We start from the raw sequence: 26,773 nt of genomic DNA on the forward strand, positions 1-26,773 counted from the left end.
CCACAGCACACCGTTTTAAATGCAAAAAACAATCAGAAAAATTCTCTGTAGAGGTAAACTAAAGCATAACAGTTATTGAAGCTGCAGACCATCCGAACCAAAATGCAATATTGTCAACCTCGTGAACACAGGAGAAGATGAGAAACTATAAATGCAGGTGAATATTCTAGTCTCAACTAGTTAAATGAGGATCCGTTTTGCTATCTTGTGTGGGCGTTATGCTCCAGACATGCCAGAGGTGAGATATGATTAGCATAGATGACTAATGTCTCAGCCAATTAATGATCTGTTTGCTTGACAAATTATTTGGATTTCTGAAAACAGAACAGAATAAATGGAAGATTCTCCTTCATCAATTTGAAATAAAAGATACCATCTATTTCTGATGCTAAAATATTTATTCAGGCTGATATGTCTAAATGAGAGTGATAATTACTTCTTCTTATCTTCGCTTTCTGTTCCACCTCCCATAGTCACCATCAATGTAGAAAACACCCCAATAACCTCATCCTAAAGCTCACTGTATGGGGGCAATATTGGATTCTGAGCTCTAATTTAGACCACATATTAACACATTAACTACCTCCTATTACTGCCATCTCAAAAACATTTTCCAGAAATTGTCCCCTTCCTTTCACAGGAGACAACCAAAATGGAGATAAGTATGACGTGTATTTTTATTGTGACTTTTATTTTTCAATTCAGGTTTGCTTCAAGGCAAGAAGTGATGGAGTTCAGGAAAAGTCATCACAGATGACCAACAAAGGTGTAGTTGGGTTCCGGCAAAGGTCAGCAATAACAGGAGGTCAAGGCAGTTTAGGACAGCAATAAATATAACAAGGCAACTTTTATACAGGGGTTGAAATAACCAACCTGGAACAAGTTCTATGCCCCTCGTGTGCAGGTAGGTGAGCATCAGCATCTACCAATATGCATATTAGCGCACACAAAAAAGCAACTTCTGTATACACACGCACCTCCACCAACACAGGCAGCTGCCAAAGTCACATGCACACAAAAGACAACCACACACAAATTGTGCATGTTGCTGGACTGATGGGCAGGTAGCACTATTGGCAGCAAAGAAAAAAGGGCAGTGCTTTGTAGTAATTCAATAGACACCTCTAGGCTACTGGAAAACACTACAGGTGACATCAAGGACAGTAAACAACTCACTAACATGCTCAGAAACTGGCACATGAGGAAAGTTTGGGCAAATTTGTCTATTCAAAACCTACCACAGCACACCAAAGAGCCCAGGGGAACCCGCCAATCTGGTAATACCATCACGGATGAGCAGTTTAGCAAGCAGAGGGAACACAAGAATATCCTGGAGATTCCTGGTGTCCAAAACAACTGCATCCAAGTCCTGGAAATTATGAAAGGTAGCCAAAGGGGGAAAAGGAAGACACTTTTGGGGTTCTTAGTTTTATACATACGGTATATGGTTTTATACCTACAATGGTTATAATATTTTCTGTTCACCAACTTCACCTAAAACTAGTATGAGAGCCAGACACCTGGCAAGGATACACCGAAGTGATTAAGAAAGCATTATAAGCCAACAGACCAGAATTAAGGAAAAGAAAGAAGCATCGTAAAGAAGGTTAATCTTCATGCATCTTTCACACCATGGAGGATAAGTGGTTAGAACTCTCTGCAGCACTAGAGTCCTAGGTTCAGGATCCCAGACAGGACACTTGTACCTGCATGGAGTTTCTATGTTCCTCAGCTGGGTCTAAATAAATTAAAGAGTAACTTTAGTGAAAAGGGGAAAAAAATAAATCAATACATTGCAAAGGGAAAAATAGTGAGATAAAGAAATGATTGATATTCACCATGTAATTTATTCATGTTGTTTCATCCACACTGAGCATGCACATCATCATCTTTACTACTGTCAGACAAGAAAAAAAACTAGACAGCACCAACTGCCATTATTAGGCTAAATGTTTTTTTTCTACATATACAAATGCACAAAGGGAGATACTGGTTGCTTGGCAGTTGGAAACAGCTATTATTTCCCACAATGCAACAAGGTTCACAGACAAAAATTTGTCAGGACCTACAGTAGGTCTGACATCCCACTGTGGGAGGGGTTTCACCACAATACAGACCCCCCCCCCCCCCATTGATGATCTATTCAAGAAAAAGGAAAGATTTCTCATGGGAAAGGGGGGTATCAGCTACTGATTGGGATGAAGTTCAATCCTTGGTTACAGTTCCTGTTTAATCTGTCGAATTACCCGCGCACATATTGCTATCTCAAGAGAGGCCAGTTCTCGAATGTAAACGATGCCAGATACACTCTGCTAAATGCTTTTCAGTTGCAGAGTGCGCAGCTGATGCTTTGAGAAAGACTATAGACATTATACGTGTGGGGAAGATGCCAGTGTTTCCTCTTATTAACACGACGCCGCATATGTAACCCCATTCACGCTGTATGATGAGACCGGCGCACAGCTGTGCTGCTGTTAACTAAATGAAAGTCAAGCCCCGGTATGAAACCGCAATTTATTTTTTTCTAAAAGCTAAAGGGTAAGAAAAAATAAGTTGCAATTATGTTGTTTGCATCTGTAAATAATGTTATTAAATGGAACAGTCCCTGATCCAGACTCGTCGCAGCACCTGCAAAAAACGGCGGCTCATAGAAACATAATCTCTCTGCTGCCAGAAGCCTCAGATGTTTAATTCATAGCTCGTGTAATAAAGTTATTTATTTAGATGAGGACTTCATAAACCAGCTCTGCTAATGCGGCCCACGCTCTCAGCTGGATTCCCTGCAGTTCAGTTTTGTATTTACCTAAATCTTGCCTGGCGGCATGGTTAAGCTGCTCTTGTCATATCTTTTGACAGGGCACACTGACTCCGGAGTGTCCTGAACAACCTGTGAGCTACATAATCCCATCAGCGCTGTACGGATCACGGCCTCCCTCCACGCTACAGAAAGCACAGGCCCGATGCAAGTTACAATCCAATCATTAATTCTGTTTCAATTAAAGTTTTAGATTTTCAAATAGTTGCCAGCTCACTAAAAGAAACTTATACTAAAATAAATAGGTAGACAACACTGCAGATCAGTGCCCAGCTGGTCAGTGTTAGCCCTTCTATGAGTTGAATGATTGTAGGTGATTGTGTGATAGATGGATGCTGCTTGCCTGGTAAAGTCAGCAAGTCTGAGCCAATTAATCCCTCCCTATAGATACCATTCCCGCTTTTGCCTCCCTTCTTCCCCCCAACACTATCATCTGCTATATAAGTAAGTCAGGAGGGGGCTGAATTTTCCTGCCCATTATTTTCCCTATGAGTCCATCACCTAACCCCGCCCATCCCCTCAGTCTGCTGCTAATGGATAACACTTTGTGGTCAGCACTGCAGTTATATCTCTGTAGAGTCTTTTTATTATTATTTAGTATTTATAAACTGCCGACATCTTCCGCAGCGCTGTACAGAGTATATTGTCTTGTCACTTAATTGTCCCTCTGAGGGGCTCCCAATCTAATCCCTACCATAGTCCTATGTCTGTCTATGTATGTATTGTGTAGTGCATGTATGTATTGTAGTCTAGGGCCAATTTAGGGGGGTAAGCCAATTAACTTATCTGCATGTTTTTGGGATGTGGGAGGAAACCAGAGTACTCGGAGGAAACCCACACAGACACAGGGAGAACATACAAACTCCTTGCAGATGTTGCCCTGGCTGGGATTCGAACCGGCGACCCAGTGTTGCAAGGCGAGAGCGCTAACCACTACGCCACCGTGCTGTCTTCTCTTCCTGCTTAGTTCCTTCCTGCTCAGTGTACAATAAAGCATCTCCCCTTCCCAGTTCCCACACTGCCCCCAGTGTCTTTAAAAAATAGTTAAATAAAAGAGCAGTGAAGGAAGAGATACATTTTGTATTACACACTGAGCAGGGTGGAACTGAACAGAAAAATGTTAAGACTCCAGTGAGCTACAGTGCTGAGCAGAAAGAGTAGAAGAGGGAGCGAGAGGGTGGGGTCAGATGCGGACACTGTGCTGGAAAGTTCGTGCAGTTTAAAGTGGAACTCCAGTGAAAATAACATAATGAACAAAAGTGCTTAATGTTTACAATAATTATGAATAAATGATTTAGTCAGCGTTTGCCCATTGTAAAATCTTTCCTCTCCTTGATTTACATTCTGACATTTATCATATGGTGGCATTTTTACTGCTGGCAGGTGATGTCAGTGGAAGGAGATGCTGCTTGCTTTTTATTGCAGTTGGAAGGAGCGGTTATTTCCCACAATGCAATAAGGCTCCCACACTGTGCTGTCAGCGCCATGGTCCTGACATCACACTGTGGGAGGGGTTCCAACACAATATCAGCCATGCAGAGCCCCCTGATGATCCGTTTGAGAAAAAGAAAAGATCTCTCATGGGAAAGGAGGTATCAGCTACTGATTGGGATGAAGTTCAATACGTGGTCACGGTTGCTCTTTAAGAGCTGGGGAATGCCAACTCTCGTGGAAGCCGTATACTGAAAACATTTCTGGGTCACAAGACTAGCTATTCCAAAGGAAATTTCTATAGAAATGCTGCATTAACTACGAAATTGTATGAGCAATAACACTGTTGCCTATTTACCTTTACAAGTTTTTTTTCAATGATAAATCTAAGACAATGAGTTAAAGTAAACCTAAGACACTGAAAGCAAAAGGATTAATCATTATCTGGGGCTTCTTCCAGCCCCCTGTAGTCTGTCAGCTCACCTTGGTCCCCTCTGTTCTCCCGCAGTCTGCCCTGGTGAAGTCCCCAACTGGGTCACTCGGGAACTACTGCGCACCCCTCTATCATGCTCCCATTGCTGGGATCGGTCTGCACATGTGCAGTTCGCTAAGACTTTAAGTGCACTTTTGCAGAGTGCTCCCCGACAAGGTAGTGCGATCGGGAGTAGGGTGCATGCCTGGGACCTTGCATGCCCAGTGGGGACCTCGAATGCTCCAATGTGGTGCAACTCAGAGGACCGGACAGACATGAAGGGAGCTATCACACTACAGGGGGCTGGAGGAAGCCCCAGGTATGTATAAATCCTTGTGATATGTTTGTCTCAGGTTTACTTAAAAAGCTCTAAATAAATCCAGGACAGCCTGAGTTAATTTAACACAAATAAGTTCTCACTGCAGACACCTGCGTAAGACTGCAATCACACAACGGCTAATTCACTAACTTTCTCACAACCCCCACTGTGTTCCAGTGTGACTCAGCCCACGATTGCTCTCATTTACCACCTAACAGCAGACAATTTCTCACAATCCATTCCAGAGATGCTGGATTGCTTATCCTATCCCTGCGGAGGGCCTTCAGGAGTCACTGGAGACGCCTTAGTAAATTAGGTCCAATACGTTTTTCCAGAAAGGAAAATCAGTACAATGAATCTGATTGGTACATCTTCCCAAAATAAAACAAATTCATTAGTTGAGCTATTTCTTGTCTGGACACCCTGTTCAACATTGCAGAAATGATAAATGTTTCAATTAATCTCCATTTTGGGGAAGAATGGAATGTCGCATTGACTGAAAATGAATTCCACAAAAGCCATCAACACAAGACCTGCGCTATCAGCATGCTGGGAGAGGTGTGAGGAGCCCCCACTGTCTGCAGAGATTGAGCGGACTGTGCCATGTGCTTAATTTCATTCCTCATATATCAGTGAGACAATGGAGAGAAAATCACAGGCTTACCATGTAAAGCACGGACGTGGCTGAGATTAGAATGTACACCATGCGTGTTATTAGGCGATAGCATGCGCAGAAATCACAAATGTCCTGTCTGCGTTGACATTAATCACAGTTTGCTTGATGGAATTGATTGAATGTGATCAGAAAATACATCTTCTCTCATGGCCAATCAGTTCCCTGATGCTCCATATCAGTCTCATATGAGAAAACACACAATCCTATTGTGGTGCCATGCTATCACAGGGATGCCATGATACCAAAGCTAGTAAATCTACCATATTTTTCAGAACCAGTGCCATCAACCAATATAGATTAATTGGAAAACTGGCATCTTAAAGGAAAATTCCACCTTTGTTTAGAAATATACAACCAAATAGTCGGATTAATGCCACCTTATAAAACTGTGTACCAGACCATCCATTGTGATCTTAAAGGGACCCTGAGCAGAGGTGAAAAAAAGGAAAGCTGGGTGTACAGGGGGCTTCTTTCAGCCACCGTAGCCTGCGAGGTCCCTCAGTGTCCCCCTCTGTGGTCCCTCTGGCGGCTCCAGTGGGGGACGACTTTGGCCAAAGTCACGCATAAGCTGTCCAGGCACCCGGTGTGTCATCACGCGCCCGTCGCTGTAAGGGTCCTGCGCATGTGCGGTACTCGAATGACTTAACCACGCATGTACTGGACCCTTATGGTAACGGGCACAATGAAGCGCGGGTACCTGGAGGGGCCCTGCAAATATTACCCTTCCGAGAAGTAATTCAGGGTCTGGCGATCGCTGGTACCCCGAATTACTCTTACGTGCCCCACGCAGTATAACATTACTGCTATAGTGGTGCCCATCTGCTTTTCCCCCAAACCTGCCCGTGTCCAATCCATTCCAAGGCCTTAGTAAATCAGGGTCAAAATATATTAAAGATTTTATTTTGCAGCTACTACATGAACAACTAAAAGAAAAAAAATGTTAACATTTTTACCCTAGTGGGCTTTTGTATTAGCGTTGCGGTCTTTTTAGCTACAGAAGCCTCCTTTGACACAGAAAAGTGACATTTAGGATTACTAAACTATCCCACTGTTCCTGCTCCCTTTGGTAGGTCAATAAAATGTTAGTACTTTATTGCGTGCTATCTGAAGTCTGGGTTACAAAGCTGCAAATTGATAACATCACTATATTCTACAAATCAGAACAAACTGCAGATTAATGACATTCAAAATAATCATTATCCACAACAGCACTTTGCTCTGATTATCCTACTTGCATTGCCTTTTGTAAGAATTAAACTTAATTCATTTCCAAACAAAGCTTTAAGCATTTCCTGAGCTATAGAAACAGCACTGGATTTCTCAACACAATTTAACAAAACCGTGTGTTTATTAATACTATTATTTTGCGATTTGCCATATTCCTCTTCTTTTCCTCCCTATGGCGACAGATATGTTATCAGAGAGCTGCAGACGATTCGCTACAAACTCCTCAACCCTCTTCTTATAATGAAGATTAGTGGTGTTAGAATGAAATGATTTCCTGCTCCGGTACGTCACACTTTCCCCGTGGAATATGTGAAGCTGTGGCGTTCAGAGCCATTTATATTCCAACCAGTGTGCTGGACAGGGAAAAAACACAAGTGTGTATTTGCATGCATAATCAAGCCTTAAAGGATACCTGCAACACCACCCAAAGGCAGAAAAAGTTACATGCTCGCCTAAGAAGAGGCAAGGCTCTGGATCCCTTAGAGCGGTGGTTCTCAAATTTTTGGGGTGAGGGTGCCTTGATGTTTTGAATGTTTTTTCAAAGCACTTGGCAAAAACAACTACCAGAATTCCCCCCTCCCCAAGTAGCTAGTAATGCTCATTAGGCAACATTTCCCTCATTTCAAGTAGCTAGTGATGCTTACATGCTTATACAGTCACTCATCTTCTGAAGCACTTGGAGACCCGGGTACTTCCGAGCAGACCTGAAGATGCAGTCTGTCGCAAATTGGAATAGGGGTCTGGCGGGAAGGCTAAGAGATCCAGAGCCTGCCCTCTTGTTAGGTGAGTATGTAACTTTTTCTTCCCTGGGTGGTTACAGGTATCCTTTAAAATAAATTGTGTCCTACAGTTCAAGGAAATAAGTTGGTTACACATGTTCAATTTCATGATCCTTCAGGCGACAGTTCAGGGCCAAATACTGTACAGACGTGTTGCTTCCCCATTGGGGGAGGAGGGCTGATGGAGTGGCACACAATGAATGGCAGGGAACAGGAGGGGTGAGCAGGGGAACAATGTCATAATCCTGTGCTCGACCGAGACGATTTGCCAGGCTGACCATTCACTGATGCATTGAGGCGGAATGAGGCTCACTGCACACATGCTAAATTCTCAGCAAAGGTGACCCCGATCAGCCATTTGGGCCGAGAACTATCTGCAATGAGTACGAGGCTTAAGGGCTAGCAATCGCAAATCACATTTTACTTATTGATTTTCCAAGCAATTAACATTTGAATAAGCTGCAATCATAACACTGCTTATTCACACAATGGACAGCAACCCTTACCATAATCTGATGACTGTCACATCACCCCCATTTACAAGATGACAATTTTAAATACATTTATTGTAGATTTGCTGCATCACTTAAACTATCACCAACAGGAAACCCTCAGAAATATTTGTTTCTGTGTGTGGTTCAAAGCCCAGCAGTCCGCTGACTCATACTGAGAATGGAGGAAAGTACCTCTATCAGTCAGGGCCGAGTTTCCAGAGGGTGAACTGGGCAATTATCCAAAGACCCTGAACTCAATAAAGGCTAAAGGGGCCCATACACTCAGCCGATTTTCTGGCCAATCGATCGATCAAAATCGATCGATCGATTGGTCGATTGCAAATCGGTTGACCGATCGACCGATTGGCGGCCGATTTTGATTGATTTCAATCGATCTGGCAGGGTGGAAAATCTAGGTCGATCTATTGAGATTGCTTATCATTTGAATTGGCCCTAATGGAAATGTGATGGCAAAAAAATGCCATCAGATCGATTTTCAATAGATTTCAAACTGAAATCTATTGGAATTCTAATCGTAGTAAAAAATGTTCCTAAACACATCAGATAGATAAGAAATCTATCTAATTTTCTATCTGCTGCTAATCTAACAAGTGTATGGCCACCTTTAAGAAGTCAGCAGTGCCCAGACTGCAATCAGGTCCTATTACAAGAAGATACAGTTGGGGCCCTCCTACTAAGCGTACATTTAAAAAAAGCGCCTATATAAAATGGTTCAGAATAGCGGTATTAGAATTTTTATAAATTTACTGATATTTTACTACTTCATTCATATAGTAAATGGTATCATCCTGATTTAAAACTTCTTGCTCATATAGTAAAATATCAGTAATATTGACTGATATTTACTATAAACTAACCTCTCCCTACTCTTACACAGAAGCCCCCCCATTGTAGTTGCCCAACATTAACCCCCCCACCCCTCCTCCCCCATGGGCAGCTAAACTTAACCCCCTTCCTCCCCACACCTAACATTAAACCCCACCCCAGGATGCCTAAATGTAAACACCCAGTGTTGCAACACATTCTATTTAAAAGGGCAGTTGCTATAACAGCAAGTGCCAGGACCGCCCACTATATGAACTGCGGCTATAAAGCTACATAGCGGGCTGCATACCGGACACCCTTTTAAGCAGGACACGTCTTGCATCCATTTCAACTGCTCCACCTGCGCGCCCCCATAATACTTCCTTGTTCAAGATGAAGTGGCAAGACATGTTGTAGTATCAGGACACATAATAACAGCACATGACCCATAGGGCACATACATGTGTGTAATGGCTTTCAAAGCTTGTGGCATCTATTGAGGGAACAAGATTTTAACTATAAATTAAAAACATAGGGTCTCAATGTGTGGTACACGTACCCCAGGGGGTACCTGAGGTTTCCAGGGGGTACTCAGGCTTGATATACTTAACCAAGAATAACAAATTTAACGTTTTGGAAAATGATAAATTTTATTTAAACAAGACCAAATTAGTATTTTAGCTAATTAAAAGCAATAGTAAATGTTTGGAAATTGTTTAGAAGCAATTATTATGTACTACGATTAAATACATATTTGTCAAGGGGTTCTTGTGATAATATTTACTATGCTAGGGGGTACTTAGTGAGTACAGGGTTTTAAAAGGGGTACATACCAATAAAATGATGAGAAACACTGGTTTAAAACATGCTTGATGCCTTTTTGATTTTGTTTTTTTAATGCCCAAACAATGTAAGCATTAAACTAACAGTGAACGGGTGTTGTGTTCCCTTTTACCCAGGATCCCTTTTTACTTAAACCAGCCCTGAGGTGTGCTGAAGAGAGCTGGGCTGCCCCAAGCTGGGCAGGACATGAATTAGTATTGCATTGTTTACTTTGTGTTGGCACTTGGCCATCCACATTAAATGGCCTACTAGAAAAAAAGCCTCTCCCTTTGTGATCATCTTGAAATGTTGGCATGCCTGGGACTCTGCCTGTTGATAGTACTTTTGATCACTAAAAAAGAATGTTACAATACTGGTCTGGTATTTTCATCTCACTATCAGATGTGTCGATGAGTGTTTCCACCTTGGAGAATAATGAAAACAGTAACCTTGTGCGTCCTTAATAACTTTCCATCACATGCTTGCTTCCAATGTTTCCAAATAAGCTTTCCTAACTGTTTATTGCATCTGATTTACTGTAATAAAACAGCCTTCCGCAGAGATGACACAATACAATAAAACATGTTCAAAGTCATTTCTCTTTGCACAACTTTTCCCAGAGTAATACTAATACTTCCACTGCAGCCCTTTGTTTCTTCTGTGATAGGAGAGAGACTTTATCACAACATAGACACAGCCATTAACCCATTAGTAGCTTCAAACTTTGGTTTGAAAGCTGCTGGTGCATTCTAAACATCTGTCAACATATCTCGTTTGACTGTCTAGCGCAACCAAACCAGCGGGCAGAAGGGAGTAGTTATATTTACCTATTCTGGGCAGCTTCTTCTCTTTCTCCACTGGCGACTCTGAACTTCCAACAGGTCTGCTGGGTCCCGATCACATGACATGACATGTGATCTGGATCCAGGTGACCGTGTCAGCGTTACAGCGCCACCCGGTGGTGGAAGAGGGGTGATGGAAGATATTCTTCCATCACAGTGACTCTTCCATCACCCCTCTTCCACCATCGGGTGGCGCTGTAATGCTAACGCCATCCCTGGATCTCGATCACATGTCATATCATGTGATCAGAACCAATAAGACATGTGGGGATTACATTGCCTTCACGGTGAAGGATGAAGCCGATCCAGCCATCTGGAAAGGTAAACATGAAAGCTACCTGCTGCCCACTCTGCATATCCTGCCAGGCTGGGGAAGGCACACTTCCCGAGTAGCAGGAAAAAAAAAAACTTTCCTACAGCCAAATAAAGTTTTACTTTATTTGGCTGCTAAAGGCGTAAAAGAGAAACAGTGGCCAGAAGATCAGAAACTCTAATTAAACAGCATAAACGATGCCGCCAATCCGATTTCCATGGACATACAAACGGCAATAATATTGCATGTACTGTAAATACTATTCAGAAAATGAGCTGAAAGCAGACCTCTGAACTCTTCAAACGAACAATGTAAAAGCAGTGAAGCTGTATTAGCAGTTGACTTACTTAAACTACATACTACGGCTGACACTGTACTACTTCTCTCTACATCACTCTTCTCCGTGATAGGCTGGCTCAGTGGCACAGGAAGAAGCAGAGTACCTCTCAGGCCACACTATGCAGCACCTCCCACTCACAGATGACACATATCTAGCAGACAAAGGCAGAAAACTTGCTTGGCAGTTTTTCAGAAAGGGGGCGTGGCAAACCAATAAAACCTGGATTTTAAGGCACAAGGGGGTAGCTTCTAGACATTTTTTCCCACAAATGTATTATAACTTCTGCTACCTGTGCTGATAGTGTGGGTTTTATTTTTACACCGGAGGTCTGCTTTCAAATGGATCTATATACAGTCTTAATGTCCCCTCTGATCCAATAGATAGCAGAACTATTTAAAGTGTGAAGAGCCTAAAAAAATACTTAAAACAGTCGAGACTATAATCCCCCTACGCCTAACAATGGATGGTTTTCTGCTGTGGACAAACGGCCATGTCAACAGATCCTATGTTATCTACAGGGTACGTTCAGACATGTCTATTTTGCACATGTCCACTGTGGTTGTAGAACTCTGATGCTACAATTTTCCAGACAACACATGGAACAAATATATGTCATAGATGACATGCGATCTATGGCATATCCATTACAACCAACAGCACAATACATTGGATCTGTTGTGACCTTCCACATCAGGAACCTGGCATAATGTGAACCTAGCCTAATACGTTTACTTTCATTTTGTCCTGCCAGCCTTATCAGTGTGCCACTAGAGCTTTCCAGGCTGCCAAGAAATTGATTTTTCATCAGTCAAGGCATGACTTGAGAGTCTGTGTGCAAGCTACTCTGATTACAACTGCATTTTACCGACTCCAAAGCTGCTTCCAGTATGCTTGCTGTGACCAAGGGTAAATTGTGAATTTTATACGGATAACATTACTTTGGTTAAAAGGCAGGTAGGATAGCTATACAGGCAATGAGAAGTTGGGCACTTGCATTTTTAATTGTAAGTTATAACAGAGTGTAGTTCTCTTGTGACATCTATTTATATAAAAGCACTTGTGTAAGCTCTACTGGGTCCCATGTTAGCCAGAACGTCTGAGTAGTGGAACTGGAGGCATGCCCCTTCTGATATCACTATTCAACTTCTACAACAATGCAGAGAATGGAGCATAGTCACCCGGGGTGAAGAGACAGAGTGCTAGTAAATAAGGCTGCTGGTTATGTAGTCTTATGTTTTCACTGTTCTTCAACTGAGTTCAAGTCTACTTAAAAGTGTATTGTGAAGGCCATGACTAATGTTAAGCCAGGGCTGGTTCACACCCAGCGCTTTGGTGGTCTAAGACATAGCAATGCGCAAGAGTTCCTATTTTACCACTGAGTATTAAGTATAAAGGGACACTGGAGCAGTGGTTATTTTGTATTGGGAATTGGAACTGAACTGTAGTAAGGTTCCAACTGAGAAATACAGGAAGCTTTACACACCTCAAGCACAAGCAGAAAATCAGAGTAGAGCAGGGCTGTCCGGCTCCAGTCCTTGAGGGCCAAATCCAGGCCAGTGTTTAGGATGGACTGAAAAATCGAGAAATGTGTTCTATTTGATGAACCACAACTTTCCTGATTCAGTCTCATCAATTAATTAGAGCTGTGCCAAAAACGTGTGAGGACCTCGGCCGTCAAGGACTGGAGTTGGCCAGCCCTGGAGTAGAGGAATTGTGCCAGGTACCGGCCCTATAATGGTGAGTAGCTCTGTGAATTCAGCAGGCAGCCCTGAGCCAGATCCAGACCAGGAATGTGAAACAGGACATGGAATGGAATGCCAGTATCAATGGGGGTGTTATATGAGCACGGAACACATGGATGATAAACACACTTCACATGCAAATAGCCAAGCATTGCAGAGGGATGAGGTTGGAATTCCTTTCTATATTTAAATGACTTCATCTGATCGGTTGCTTTGCGTTACAACTTTACTTTTTCTCTTTATATACATAGATTACTAACAACATTTTGAGCACGTGCCCCAATATGTTTTTGTCAGCTGACATGTGACACCTGATAATTTGAGACAGGAAACATCCAATCACTATGGTGTAGAAATAAATTGGTAACAACACTAATCTTGACTGCTAATTAACAAGTTGATAGTATGCCGTACATCTCAAATAGCTTCCCAACATCAACTGAAAGTTGACCAACTGGGTACGTTGGGGTCATCGAATTCCAGCAGATTTAATCAAATTGATTAAATTGGCTAGGAAATAATCCAAACCTTCATACTTAGCTATGGTTATAGCAGTATATATTACATTGTTCAAGTTGTATAGATCTCCTATAGGACTCTAGGTTTCAATAAGAAAATTTGTATTGCTGTTACTATATGAGGTTTAACTTATTGGGCTTGATTCACAAAGCAGTGCTAACCCAGTTAGCACGCCTAAAAACTTTTAGGTGTGATAACTATAGCACTAGCTGGGTTAGCACCGCTGTGTACACCTGATCGCGCACAAAGTCCCACGTGCAAGGTTTTGCGCGCGCACAGCACGGTGCGCGTGCAACTTCACATCGCGGTGCAACGAAAATGGCGCACCCGATGATCAAATAAGGTCGCATGCGGTGTGCACATCTAGAGACTGAAATCCTTGCCCATTCTTCTTTGCAAAACAGCTCCAGCTCAGTCAGATTAGATGGACGGTGTTTGTGAACAGCAGTTTTCAGATCTTGCCACAGATTCTTGATTGGATTTAGATCTGGACTTTGACTGGGCCATTCTAACACATAGATATGTTTTGTTTTTAAACCATTCCATTGTTGCCCTTGCTTTATGTTTAGGGTCGTTGTCCTGCTGGAAGGTGAACCTCCGCTCCAGTCTCAAGTCTTTTGCAGACTCCAAGAGGTTTTCTTCCAAGATTGCCCTGTATTTGGCTCCATCCATCTTTCCATCAACACTGAGCAGCTTCCCTGTCCCTGCTGAAGAGAAGCACCCCCAGAGCATGATACTGCCACCACCATATTGGACAGTGGGGATGGTGTGTTCAGACTTATGTGCAGTGTTAGTTTTCCGCCACACATAGCGTTTTGCATTTTGTCCAGAAAGTTCCATTTTGGTCTCATCTGACAAGAGCACCTTCTTCCACATGCTTGCTGTGTCCCCCACATGACTTGTGGCAAACCGCAAATGGGACTTCTTATGCTTTTCTGTTAACAAGGCTTTCTTCTTGCTACTCTTCCATAAAGGCCAACTTTGTGCAGTGCACAACTCATAGTTGTCCTATGGACAGAGTCTCCCACCTGAGCTGTAGATTTCTGCAGCTCGTCCATAGTCACCATGGGCCTCTTGACTGCATTTCTGATCAGCGCTCTCCTTGTTCGGCCTGTGAGTTTAAGTGGACGGCCTTACAGTTGTGCCATATTCCTTCCATTAAGTGGACGGTTTACAGTTGTGCCACATTCCTTCCATTTCTGAATTGAACAGTGCTCCGTGGGATGTCCAAGGCTTTGGAAATCTTTTTGTAGTTTCAGCCTGCTTTAAATTCCTCAATAACTTTATCCCTGACCTGTCTGGTGTGTTCTTTGGACTTCATGGTGTTGTTGCTAAAAATATTCTCTTAGACAACCTCTGAGGCCGTCACAGAGCAGCTGTATTTGTACTGACATTAGATTACACACAGGTGCACTCTATTTAGTTATTAGCACTCATCAGGCAATGTCTATGGGCAACTGACTGCACTCAGACCAAAGGGGGCTGAATAATTATGCACACCCCACTTGCAGTTATTGATTTGTAAAAAATGTTTGGAATCATGTATGATTTTCATTCCACTTCTCACGTGTACACCACTTTGTATTGGTCTTTCATGTGGAATTCCAATAAAATTGATTAATGTTTGTGGCAGTAATGTGTGAAAATTTTGAAAACTTCAAGGGGGCCAAATACTTTTGCAAGCCACTGTACATCCTAAACTCTACACTGCTTGTTATGAAGGACCAGTAATCCGTATATGGCATTTCTCAATATAAAGGATTATAAGTATAAGGGTGCATACACATATCCAATATTGATTGGCCAATGTTTCACCAATGTTTGGCTTTTTTTACAAAGCAGATGACTGGCCTTAAAGAACAAGTGACACCCATGCTAACCTAGAAATAAAAAATACATATATATGTAGATAAATACTAGATCTACTTACATAACAGATATATTGCACTGTCCACGTTATCATTCCTGTGAATTTTATAAAGGAAAACCAGAGAATGCTATTCTAGACAGTTTCCATCTTGGTTACCTTTGACCTCCTGACATCATTTTCTCCCTCACTTTTTTTTTCTTTTTCTGCTAATTGTGTATTCATTCCCTGCCCTCTTCCCAGAGTCTTCAGACACTCCCACTGAAGTCTATATTAGAAAGTGCACTGTCTTATGTCATTAGAAAGAGGGGGAAATAAAGGCAAGAGTAGGAATATGGTATATATAAAAAGATCCCCTAGCATGCAACTGTTTGGAAATGGCAATTAAAGGGCCAGTGCTCCTAAGGTATGTGATAACTCCACACCGTAACAGCAGAACAAGTTTTAAATGTTTTGAATGCAGGATTAGCATCTTTATCACTTAATACACAGACCAGTTGCTGTTGAAATTTGATTTTTATGGTGACAATCCCGCTTTAAATCAAACTGAGCACCTGGAATAACATTTTTTTTTTAAATGAACCTCCCCAAAAGGCAGGTTTGTTTTAGTGTGTCATCGGGGGGAGAGAGTTGAGGTGACCATCATTTGTTATCTACAGGAGGCTTCTCCTCTGGCCTCTAATTCCTATGTGATCTGCCGTCTGCTCCATGGACTGACAGTAGCACATTTTCCTTTTCCTGGCGAAGGTGTGCATGCGCGCCCGACACAATGCATACGGGAGATGTAGGATGTGAGTACAGTAGGAATGTAGTGACAGATGTCAAATAAATCAATTGTAAATTATTTTGTCAAGAGCCTTCTTACTAGCCACTTACTGTAGCACCAAGCAGTGTTGGTGTTTATAGGTTACTTATGTACATTCCTGGCATGCGTTTCCATTTGCAAAATATAAACTGAAAAACTGCAAAGGACGCAAAAAATAGCGCATGGAAAACGTGAACGATAATGGGGGGAAAAAAAACACCTGTTAAATCTGAAGGACAAGTTTGCTCTTTGCCATAAAAGTAACCCGAGGTGTGAGACCTATGAAAGTTGCCTTATTTATTTTCTTTTAAACTGTACAAGTTGCCAGGCAGTCCAGCTGACGTTTCAGGTCAGTAGGTTCTAAATCGCACACCTGAAACAAGCATGCAGCTAATCTTGTCAGATTTGTCATAGACATCTGATCTGCATGCTTGTTCAGGGTCTATGGCTTAAAGGGACTCCGAGCACCTTTCATGGGTATGCCTTTAAGCCATACGACTTCCAACAAAGTCGTGCTATGACCCCTCTAGAGGAGCCTCTTGCAATGGCCATGCGTGTCACTTCCTCTTCCTGCTTCATTCAGTGATGCACTTCTCTAACAGAAAAGACAGGGGTGACCCGGAAGTTATAACATAGCCAAGATGGCAGCCGCAATTTTTAAACTGAAATCGGACGAAAACTATTTGGTGTAGAACAGCGATTAAGGCATCAAATGAAAGAGGAGAGTACAAGCTACAGAAAGGTATGCATCTTTAAGTACTTTGCAGTACTGGTTGGAGTCTTAAAGGCATACCCATGAGAGGTGCTCGGAGTCCCTTTAAAGAATTAGAGGTAGAGGATCAGTAGGACAGCTAGGTAATGTGCATTATTTAAAAGGAAATAAACATGTCAGCCTCCATATCCCTCTCATTTCAGGTTCCCTTTAAGCCTGCCTGGTAGGGCCCAGTAGACCTTTTAATTTCTTCAGAATGATGGCTGCTGCTGTGTCAGATACCTTTCATTCTAAAAATAATCAGGCAGCGACAGAGCAGAGCACATGCAGCGTATGCTGAAAGCCCTGCAAACCATATGTTTGCTAAAATAAAAGTGTGAACAAAATTATAGGAGTGTGAAACATCTGCTGGAGCTCAGCACTTACTACACTAGGCATACTACTATTATGTTGAAGGGAAAATTCAATTTGTGCTGCTATAATGATTTTTATGGCTATATGAATATGGCATTTGCATGCCTCTACATTTTTGTGGGATTTTTCAATAATGCCATTAGGAATGTGTTTAATATTTTTTATCAATTCAAGCCAATCAAACTTCATTATTAAAATGACATGAGATGGGATGAATGCAATGCAATGAAAAAAATTTACAGCAAAAAAAACTTTATTAATCACCTAATTATCCTTACAGATAACAATCAGCTTCCCACTTATACTATTAACCCCCATGAAGTCCAACTAGAAAAATGTATATCCACTTCCCTTAAAGGCCAGTCCAGATTTTATCCGGTGGCCTCAAAGGGGAATTTTATAGAAACAGAGGAGACAGAAGGGACTTGGACCTCTAGTGCCTTGAGCCTGCAGAAGGTGATCTGTAATCCATGTATGTCTATATCCACCCACTGAACAGCTCTGCAGATGGGGATGGGGGAGCACAGTGACAAGAGAGGGGCCCAAGGTGAGGGAGGGAGGATAGAAGTTAGGTCCCCTCCCCGCACCATTAGAACCAGGAAAATAAATAAGGGAAGGGGCACTGCCACTAGACACCAGGGAAAAGTATAAGGGAGGGAGGTCACTGCCATTAGCCCCCGAAATGTGTAGGGGAGAAAGGCAGGCCACTCTGCCAGTAGACACCAGGGAAATGTATAAAGGAGGGAGACCACTAGAGAATGCTGTATAGGGAAGGGCTACCAGGGAAAGCTTAAAGGGAACCTTAACTGACACAGAAAAAGAAAGGTTTAACCAATTCAGGACCACATGCTTACACCATCTAGTGACCAGGTCAGGTTTCACAATAGAGGGCTGTGCAGCTTTGTCAGTTTGCTGCACAGCCTTACAACGAAACACACACATTAATTTAACCTCCCTTTCTTGTCCTTAATAGGACACTCTGTAGGTTTCTGATCACTGCTGCGATAATTTTTTTTAAATTATTAAGGGGGGCTTTTCCCTCGCTCCTTCCTCCCTCCCTCCTGTGCCGTGCTAAATCGCCATAGGACGGCGATCGGCACTCATCCCCGCCTCTCATAGGCATCAGCCTATGAGAGGATAGATATTAGGACCCGCACTGAGGGACAGCTGAGTGTCCCCTGTACAGCACTGTAGGAGATCACAGCGCTGTACAAATGTAAACAAAGGGGATTTCTTTCCCCTTTCGGCACTGAACAGCCTGCTAGCCGCGATCTCGGCTAGCAGGCTGATCACGGAGCAGAGCTCCATGAACAGTCAGAGAACGAGCGCGCATGTGCGCACACGATCCCTGGTAAACTGCAGCTCCAGGACTTTACGCCATCTGGCGTTAGGCGGTCCTGGGGCTGCCGCCGCGGTCACTCCCATCGGCGTGACGCGGTCATTAGGTACTTAACTGGGGCTTCTACCGGCCCCCTGGAGACATCCTTTGCCCGCACTGGGACAAACCGATCCTCCTGTGCCCCGCAGCCGCTCAATTCTGTTTTTGCTGACTCATCAGTCGGCAGGCCACTACTCCTGCGCGACCCCAGCCGCGCTCGTCTCACGCTCCATCCTGCGTATGTGAAGGATGGCAATGTGAGTGTGAGCAAGGACATTTGCAGGGGGTGGGTAAGTGAAACACTTTTTTTCCGCATCAGTTAAGGTTCCCTTTAATAGTGGGGGGGAGAGTAAATCAATTCCCCCACCAAATACAAACCTTTTTTTGGGGAGGGGCACACCTTGAAGCGTCTGCCTCTGCTGCTAGTAAAGCTTGTCCCAGTCCTGTATGCCCATGTTAAATTTTAAGATCTTCTAGTTCAGTGGGCACTCTGTGTTCCCTTTGCAAAGACATTGGAGTCTAGATGCAAAACTATGTCTACCTGTTTCCCAAAAGCTCCACACTTAAAATGTTTGGGGTAAATAAACCAATCTAGAGAAGATATATTAGGAGTTATACTCTTGTAACCGCACACAGCAGAAACTCACAGAAAAAAATCAACAGGAAATCCTTCATAACTAAATGCATCAGAGAGACAATAAATAAACACAAAAGCCACTGCTGTTCACTGGGATCTCTACATGATATCACTTTCCAGCTCCCAAGGCACGATATTGCACCAGAAGCTTTCTGTCTGGCAATAACATTATATTATAGTGTAATGGAGGCCACTGACTGCTGGTTCCTGCATGTTCTTTCGTACATCAGTGTAATTCTTCAATCCACACAACAGCTTGGGGCTATAAATAACCCAAATCTTGCTGTGCTGGAGGAATCCTTCCTCCTGATCCCGTGCCAGGGTGTCCGGAATCCACACAATAGAACAGCAGGTAGCAGTCTGTGGTGCAGAGAAGCTTTGATGACGCAACACCAAGGTACAAATAATCCGCGGGCTCTTTCACATCAGAGCTTGCGTTGGAGAACGCTCAAAGCATACCGCAGGCTCCACTCCTGGTGGTGCCCTTCCGTCAATTCCTTTAAGTTACAGCTTTGCAACCATACTCCCCCCGGAACCCAAAGACTTTGGTTTCCCGGAAGCTGCTCGGCGGGTCATGGGAATAACGCCGCCGGATCGCTAGTCGGCATCGTTTATGGTCGGAACTACAACGGTATCTGATCGTCTTCGAACCTCCGACTTTCGTTCTTGATTAATGAAAACATTCTTGGCAAATGCTTTCGCTTTGGTTCGTCTTGCGCCGGTCCAAGAATTTCACCTCTAGCGGCACAATACGAATGCCCCCGGCCGTTTTGATATGCGTTGCACTGCAGTGAGTGTGCGTTTTTAATCCGTTTTCAATGCAATACAGCACATAGAAAAACGCAGGTAATTTTTTTTTCTTTTAGTTTTCAACTTTCTACATTGTTCCTCTGTTGCATTCTGGGACTGATTGCCTGCGTTAACGGATTAAAAACGCGCATAGTGTGCGTTTTACAATGACTAAAATTGTAACACATAAAGCTAGCGCCGGCCGAAAAACTGCGCCTGGGTGCAGTGTAACGCAACGCACAAAAAGGCTGCATTATATGTGGAAGCTAAAATGAAAGTCTATGGACTTTCATTTCACCTTGGGTAACGCAAACTTTACCCTTTGCGTTGAAACACAGAAAATCTGCCCTAATGTGAAAGAGCCCTAATAGATTTCATTATCCCTGGGAACCCCAGACAAAATACTGCATGATCATGTGTTTTGTAGCATGACGTCAATTTAAATAAAGTTTCACTAGCCTGCTACCACAGGGTGTGCTACAAAAATGTTGGCCCCAAGAATGGGTGGGGTGCAAAATGAAGACGACCTGTAACTCAACAATGCAAGTTTTACTGGAACACTTAATAAATGAGGGTGGATCCACAGTTTTCTGCAAAGTTCCAGTAGGGGCCCTTTTCCACTAGAGGCGATTGCTGAACTGCAAAATTGCAAATCTCAAGCGATTTTAAAATCGCTAGGGTTTGCTAAATAACATAGGAATGGGGGGGAGGTAATTTCCACTACCGCAATTCGTTTTTACAAAAGCGCGATCGCGATTATTGCCGCGATTTTGCTATGCTATGCAGTGCATAGCAAAATCGCAATCGCTGGGAAAAAAAGGACTTTGCTGAATCGCAATCGCTAGCGTTTAGCGCAAATGCTAGGGATTGCTAGTGGAAAAGGGCCCTAAAAGGCAAACACAGCCCTAATGAAACATAGCTACTGTAAGCAGGTTTATTCTTTATCATAATACTGCATCAGAAGAGAGGGATTTCCAGTGGGTGAGCCTCAAGACTGTTTTGCTGATGGCATCCTTATCAGCTTTAAGCCCAGCCTATCTGTGGGGAGACACTGATTTCAGCACAAGTGTCTCTGAGGCCATAAGGCCCATACCCACTAAACTTTTTTACGCAAAGAATTTTGGACGACAAATGATTTTTCAGAACATCACGCAACATTGTTAAATGTAATTTTGCTAAACGATGTTCAACGACAGCCAATTGCACACAATAATTGTTCGCAGTTTGAACGCCCACCATGATGGATCCAATCGTGGACAGTTGTTTGAATCGGCATTGATTGAACCCCCCCTCATTAGATCTATCTTCTGTGGTCCTGTGGTGAGTATGTAGCTTTACAAGATAGGATATCCTCTGTAGCATGTATAATTATGATGCTGATGTTCTGCTAATTAACACCCGAAACATTGTGCTGGGTTCTTGGTGGTAGGAAGCTTAAAGGAGTACTGTAATAAAAAAAAAAAGTTTAACTCACCCGGGGCTTCTACCGGCCCCACGCAGATGTCCTGTGCCCATGCCAGGACAAAATGATCCTCTGCTCGCAGTGGCCAGTGACATTAAAGTTGCAAAAACCAGAAGTGATCCGTGGCGGGGGACCGGTCCAATCGTTTTGTCTCGGTGCGGGCACAGGATGTCTGCAGGGGGAGGGGGCGGTAGAAGCTCCAGGTAAGTAAAACTCTTTTTTTTTATTTCAGTACTCCTTTAAGTCTCACTCATGCCAACTTATTGGCTGTATGGCACTCAATGTTGATGTTGGCATTTGGCTTCTACGTAGATGACAAGTACTGAGGGCAATGTATGGGGATTAGTGGCTGGGGTAGATGTTTAGATTTAGGCACAGATTAAGAGGGTAAGGGTTAGATGGAAGGAGGAAAGGGTAATTTTGGTAGTTAGTGTTACAAAGTTAATGTTGTTACTATTATTTTTTGGATTTACATGGCGCCAACATATTACATAGTGCTGGACAATAAATGAGGCATCCTTATCAGCTATGGAGGTTAGTTGTCAGGAAAGAGCTAATGTTAATGGAGGAGGTTAGGGAAAAAAGCATCAGAAATTGATAATATTATGGAGGAAGGTTAGGCATCAGAAAGGAAAAGTGGGGAAAGGCTAGGATTAGACTAAGAAAAGAGAGAACATTAGGAGGGTTAGACGTGAAGGTGTTTTACAGATAAAGAGAACTGTTGGGATTATTTCAACAGCAAAAAAAAAAACCCCAAAAACTGAAGAACATAGGAACACAAAACCAATATAGTACGCTATTAGTAAGTACATTTTTCCATTATACCAGCAGTACTCTGACTATACAGACTATCCAATAGGTAAATGTATAGGGGTCTATCCACTTCCCCTTCACACTGAATCTGACAGGAGGTTGGAATACAAGTTCAACACACCGATGTAATGTAGTGCACATAAAAGTTAACATGCATTACATATTTTGCTCAGCCTCGTAATACAATGTGCAGCTCATCTTCTATGTCTTCTTGCTGCTATCTGCCACTTGTACCTGTTGAATATCTCCAGTCAATCTGTTATTACCTGCTTATCAGCCTGAACTCAGCCTCTCTGCAATCCACTTCCTTCCTGTACAGATCAGACCTGACCTACAGATACTCAATCAACAATATGAGATTCTACAGACAGAAGAGAAATGAAAAGCAACCCTGTAGTGGGGATTTTGATGGGCAGAGGGAGAGCAAGAGGAAGCTGACCAGAGTCTTGTATATCTTACCGGTAATAGGAAGCCAGAGAGTCCAAATATCAGTAATAGATTAAAATTACTACATTAACCAGGGTTACCCTAGAGAATGATTTAACACTGATAAACAATATTATGCATACACTTACCCTTTAAACAAAATCTTTCATATCCTTTAAAGAGACTCCGTAACAAAAATTGCATCCTGTTTTTTATCATCCTACAAGTTCCAAAAGCTATTCTAATGTGTTCTGGCTTACTGCAGCACTTTGTACTATCACAGTCTCTGTAATAAATCAACTTATCTCTCTCTTGTCAGACTTGTCAGCCTGTGTCTGGAAGGCTGCCAAGTTCTTCACTGTTGTGGTTCTGCTATGAACTCCCCCTTCCAGGCCCCTCTATGCACACTGCCTGTGTGTTGTTTAGATTAGAGCAGCTTCTCTCTTCTCTCTTATCTTTTACAAGCTGGATAAATCGTCCTCTGAGCTGGCTGGGCTTTCACATACTGAAGAATTACAGACAAGGGCAAAGCTGTTTGCAGGAAGAAAAGAGCAGCCTGAAACTTCAGTGCATGAGAGATGCAGGGGGAAAGAAACACACAAATGATCTCTTGAGATTCAAAAGGAATGCTGTATACAGCCTGCTTGTGTATGGATGTATTTTCTATGTGTGGACATACTGTACATCAACCTACTTCCTGTTTTGGTGGCCATTTTGTTTGTTTATAAACAAACTTTTTAAAACTGTTTTTAACCACTATTAATGCGGCGGGGAGCGGCGAAATTGTGACAGAGGGGAATAGGAGATGTCCCCTAACGCACTGGTATGTTTACTTTTGTGCGATTTTAACAATACAGATTCTCTTTAAAAGCTTTAACAAAAATATATTATCTTTTAAACAAAATGAAATATCAGGTACATACCGGTTTAGGACAGTGCACATATCTCGCTAGGCTGATGATTAGATCATGCGTTATTGGATCCACTAAGTTCCGAAAGCTTGCATACCGGTACAAAACATCATCCAAAGACGTAGACTCCATGCCCAGATCCTACAGAATAAAAGATGTTACTGGAACCTGATGCCTATAGATTAGCATTCATACACACTGAATTGAATTCACATTTGTGAAAACAGACCTTTCAGCTAAGTATGTCTGTGCTCCTTAAAGTGACACTGAAGCAAAAACAAACATATGAGATTATGAATTGTAGTTGTAGTATGGATCATTAATAGAACATTATTAGCAAAAAAAAAAAGTCTCATTTTTATTTTCAGTTATATAGCTTTGTATAACATTGCATCATTATGTCATATTTGCAGTTTAGAAACCACAGTTCGTCTTTTAAGCTATAAAACAAAGCAGAAATAATGACCCTTTTGAACTGTCCTGCAGTAATACCTTCTCGAGCTGTCTCTCACTGTTTCTTGGCTGTTTAAGTGCTTCAGAAAACAGGACTGTATTTGACCCAAATAGGTCAAATAGCTCAGAGAAGCTCTTTTGAATAGACAACAACTAAAGTTTTTTAAAGTGGATCCGAGATAAACTTTTACTCATTGCAGAATTGTGTTCCTTTCATATAGTTTATAGGGCATTCCTCAAGTCAAATCCTTTTTTTGTTTTGTTTTAATACTCTAATTCCCTATAAAGTAAACAAGCCTCACCCACAGCTTTTTAGAGTGCCTTGGCACTGAAGCAAGGGCTTATGGGAGCTCAGTCTGGGCAGGAGGAGGAGGTTACTAGCCAGAGATTTCAGAGGCAGAGGCGAGGAGGGGGGGGGGGGGAGGAGAGGGGACTGAATCTGTCACATTACACACAGGCAAGCTGATAGCATCTCCAGCCCTCAGCCTGTGACAAACAGAACATGGCTGCCCTCATTGTATCACAGGAATAAATAATCATAAACTATTGAAGCTGTTTGCAGCTAGATTTGCTGTGTAAACTATCTAAACTTTAGTTAAGATATATAGACAAGTTACTTGTTCTAGTTAGTTTTTCATCTGGGATCTGCTTTAACCCTGTAATCATGTGACAACATTAATTATTGATCACTATACATATATGACTGCAGATTGGAGACCCGTTAAGGTACAAAAGTATTTTTTTTACTTGTAAAGTCTTAATCTATAAAGTGATATAAAAAATAATGTGCAGAAAGAAGAATAAAAAAAATGCACAGCTTTAGCACCGCCCTTCATGCACTGCAAGGAATCCCCGTCATAAAAATGTTCTTTCCATTATTTTTCCACACAGCATATTTCTCCTGACGCAGGCTCTTAGCATTACCCTGATAAAACATCAAGAGCTATGAAACTATGTCCCCATTATGAACTACAATAAATAACCATAAACCTTCACCAGAGTCAGCTTTGTGACAAGATTTGTGACTGGCAGATAACAGCAACCTAACCTTTGAAAATGTCAGGTTATTAAAGTCTGCCAGACAGAAGCAAAGGAAAATGAACAGTTGGTTTAAACTGGTGACCCAACTTCCCCACTGTTATCACAGATTACTTATACAGAGTTCTGTCTGCAGAAGAGGTCACCTGTCACCTGAGCATCCCAGATATTAAATTGCTCATTGCAAACAAGGGCAAGTAGCCAGAATGAGTGTAGGTACCGTTTAAATATCAATATGTTGCTAAAGGTATAGCACATCACTATGTACTGATCTGAGACAGGTGCCTGGCTGTCCTTCTGATCTCTTTGGCTGCAGTACTTGAAGATAAAATAAGGAGGCGCTATTTCTGGCTGAGATTTGTGGCAAGTTGCTCCTTGTATTGCCTGATGAAGTAGGTTGAAGCCTCCGAAACGAGTTGCACAATTTTATTTGCATAAAGATAGTATTTGTCAGTGTATACAGACTGTCGAGTCTACTTGGGGGATGTAAGTCCACCACTGCCTCCCTATTTTAAACGGTTTTTAATTATTTTATCCTTATCTGGCGCCTCAGTTTCTAACTATCAATCTTTGGCTGCAGTAGTGACTGAATCAGGCACCAGAAACAAACATGCAGCTAACCTAGTCAGACTCCAGTCAGCAACATCCGGTCTGTACGCTTCAGGGTTCAGGGTTTATACTGGATGCAGAGGATCAGGAGAGCAGCAAGGCAATATGCATTGTTTAAAAGGAAATAGGTCAGCCTCCATATCACTCATACTTCAGGTGTGCTTTATATCCTGGTCAGGACACAAAGTGCACAGGCCTTGCATGTTATTATTCATATTAATTTACAAATAGAGAGGAGACAAGAGTTGGGGTATTGTTCTCCCTGTTTTCGCACCGGTTTTCTTCTGGTAGCTCCACTTTCCTCCCACCTCCCCAAGACACATTAGTAAGTTGATTACCTTCCCTGCAAATACCTGTGGTAGGAACATAACATTGTAAGCCAGTCTGACAGCTAGTTACAGAGAATATTTTCTGTAAAGTTCTGTGGAAAATATTTGAGAGCTAAAGTATATAAATGCACAATAGTAATACTTGGCCACACCTGTTGTCCAACCAGAAGAGTTATCGTGCTTCATATACAGACTTGTGTTTCTCGATTTATACCATCAGATTACTATGACCAATTTAAGCACAGTGATTACCTGAGCAGTAAGACAGAAAGATATAGCGGTGTGGGTGCCCAGGATGCAGGAAACATGACATGACACAACATCAGAGGTGCATACAGTACTAGTCAGAAAATCTCGCTTTCCAGGATATCACTGATGGAATGTGGCAGGTACAAATCAAAGAAACATATTTTAATAACATCCTCCAGATTGAAAAGGGTGATTCCTCCCATCTGCCATTTATTAGATTACATAAAGGACTTAAGGCAGTAATAAAGTGAAATAATAGAGCAGA

The 26,773-nt window shown here is 42.4% G+C and overlaps 1 protein-coding gene across 1 annotated transcript in view; it reads right to left on the bottom strand.

Annotated features, from left to right (window-relative positions):
- The window catches only part of LRRC75A (leucine rich repeat containing 75A), a 382,041-nt gene that overhangs the window by 249,047 nt on the left and 106,221 nt on the right, over nucleotides 1-26,773 (bottom strand). The window contains exon 2 of the mRNA XM_068270169.1: nucleotides 23,843-23,971. Coding sequence (XP_068126270.1) covers nucleotides 23,843-23,971 — 129 coding nt within the window. The remainder of the gene's footprint in view (nucleotides 1-23,842; nucleotides 23,972-26,773) is intronic.

Source organism: Hyperolius riggenbachi, chromosome 2, assembly GCF_040937935.1.
Source record: "Hyperolius riggenbachi isolate aHypRig1 chromosome 2, aHypRig1.pri, whole genome shotgun sequence".
Classification (NCBI taxonomy): Eukaryota; Metazoa; Chordata; class Amphibia; order Anura; family Hyperoliidae; genus Hyperolius; species Hyperolius riggenbachi.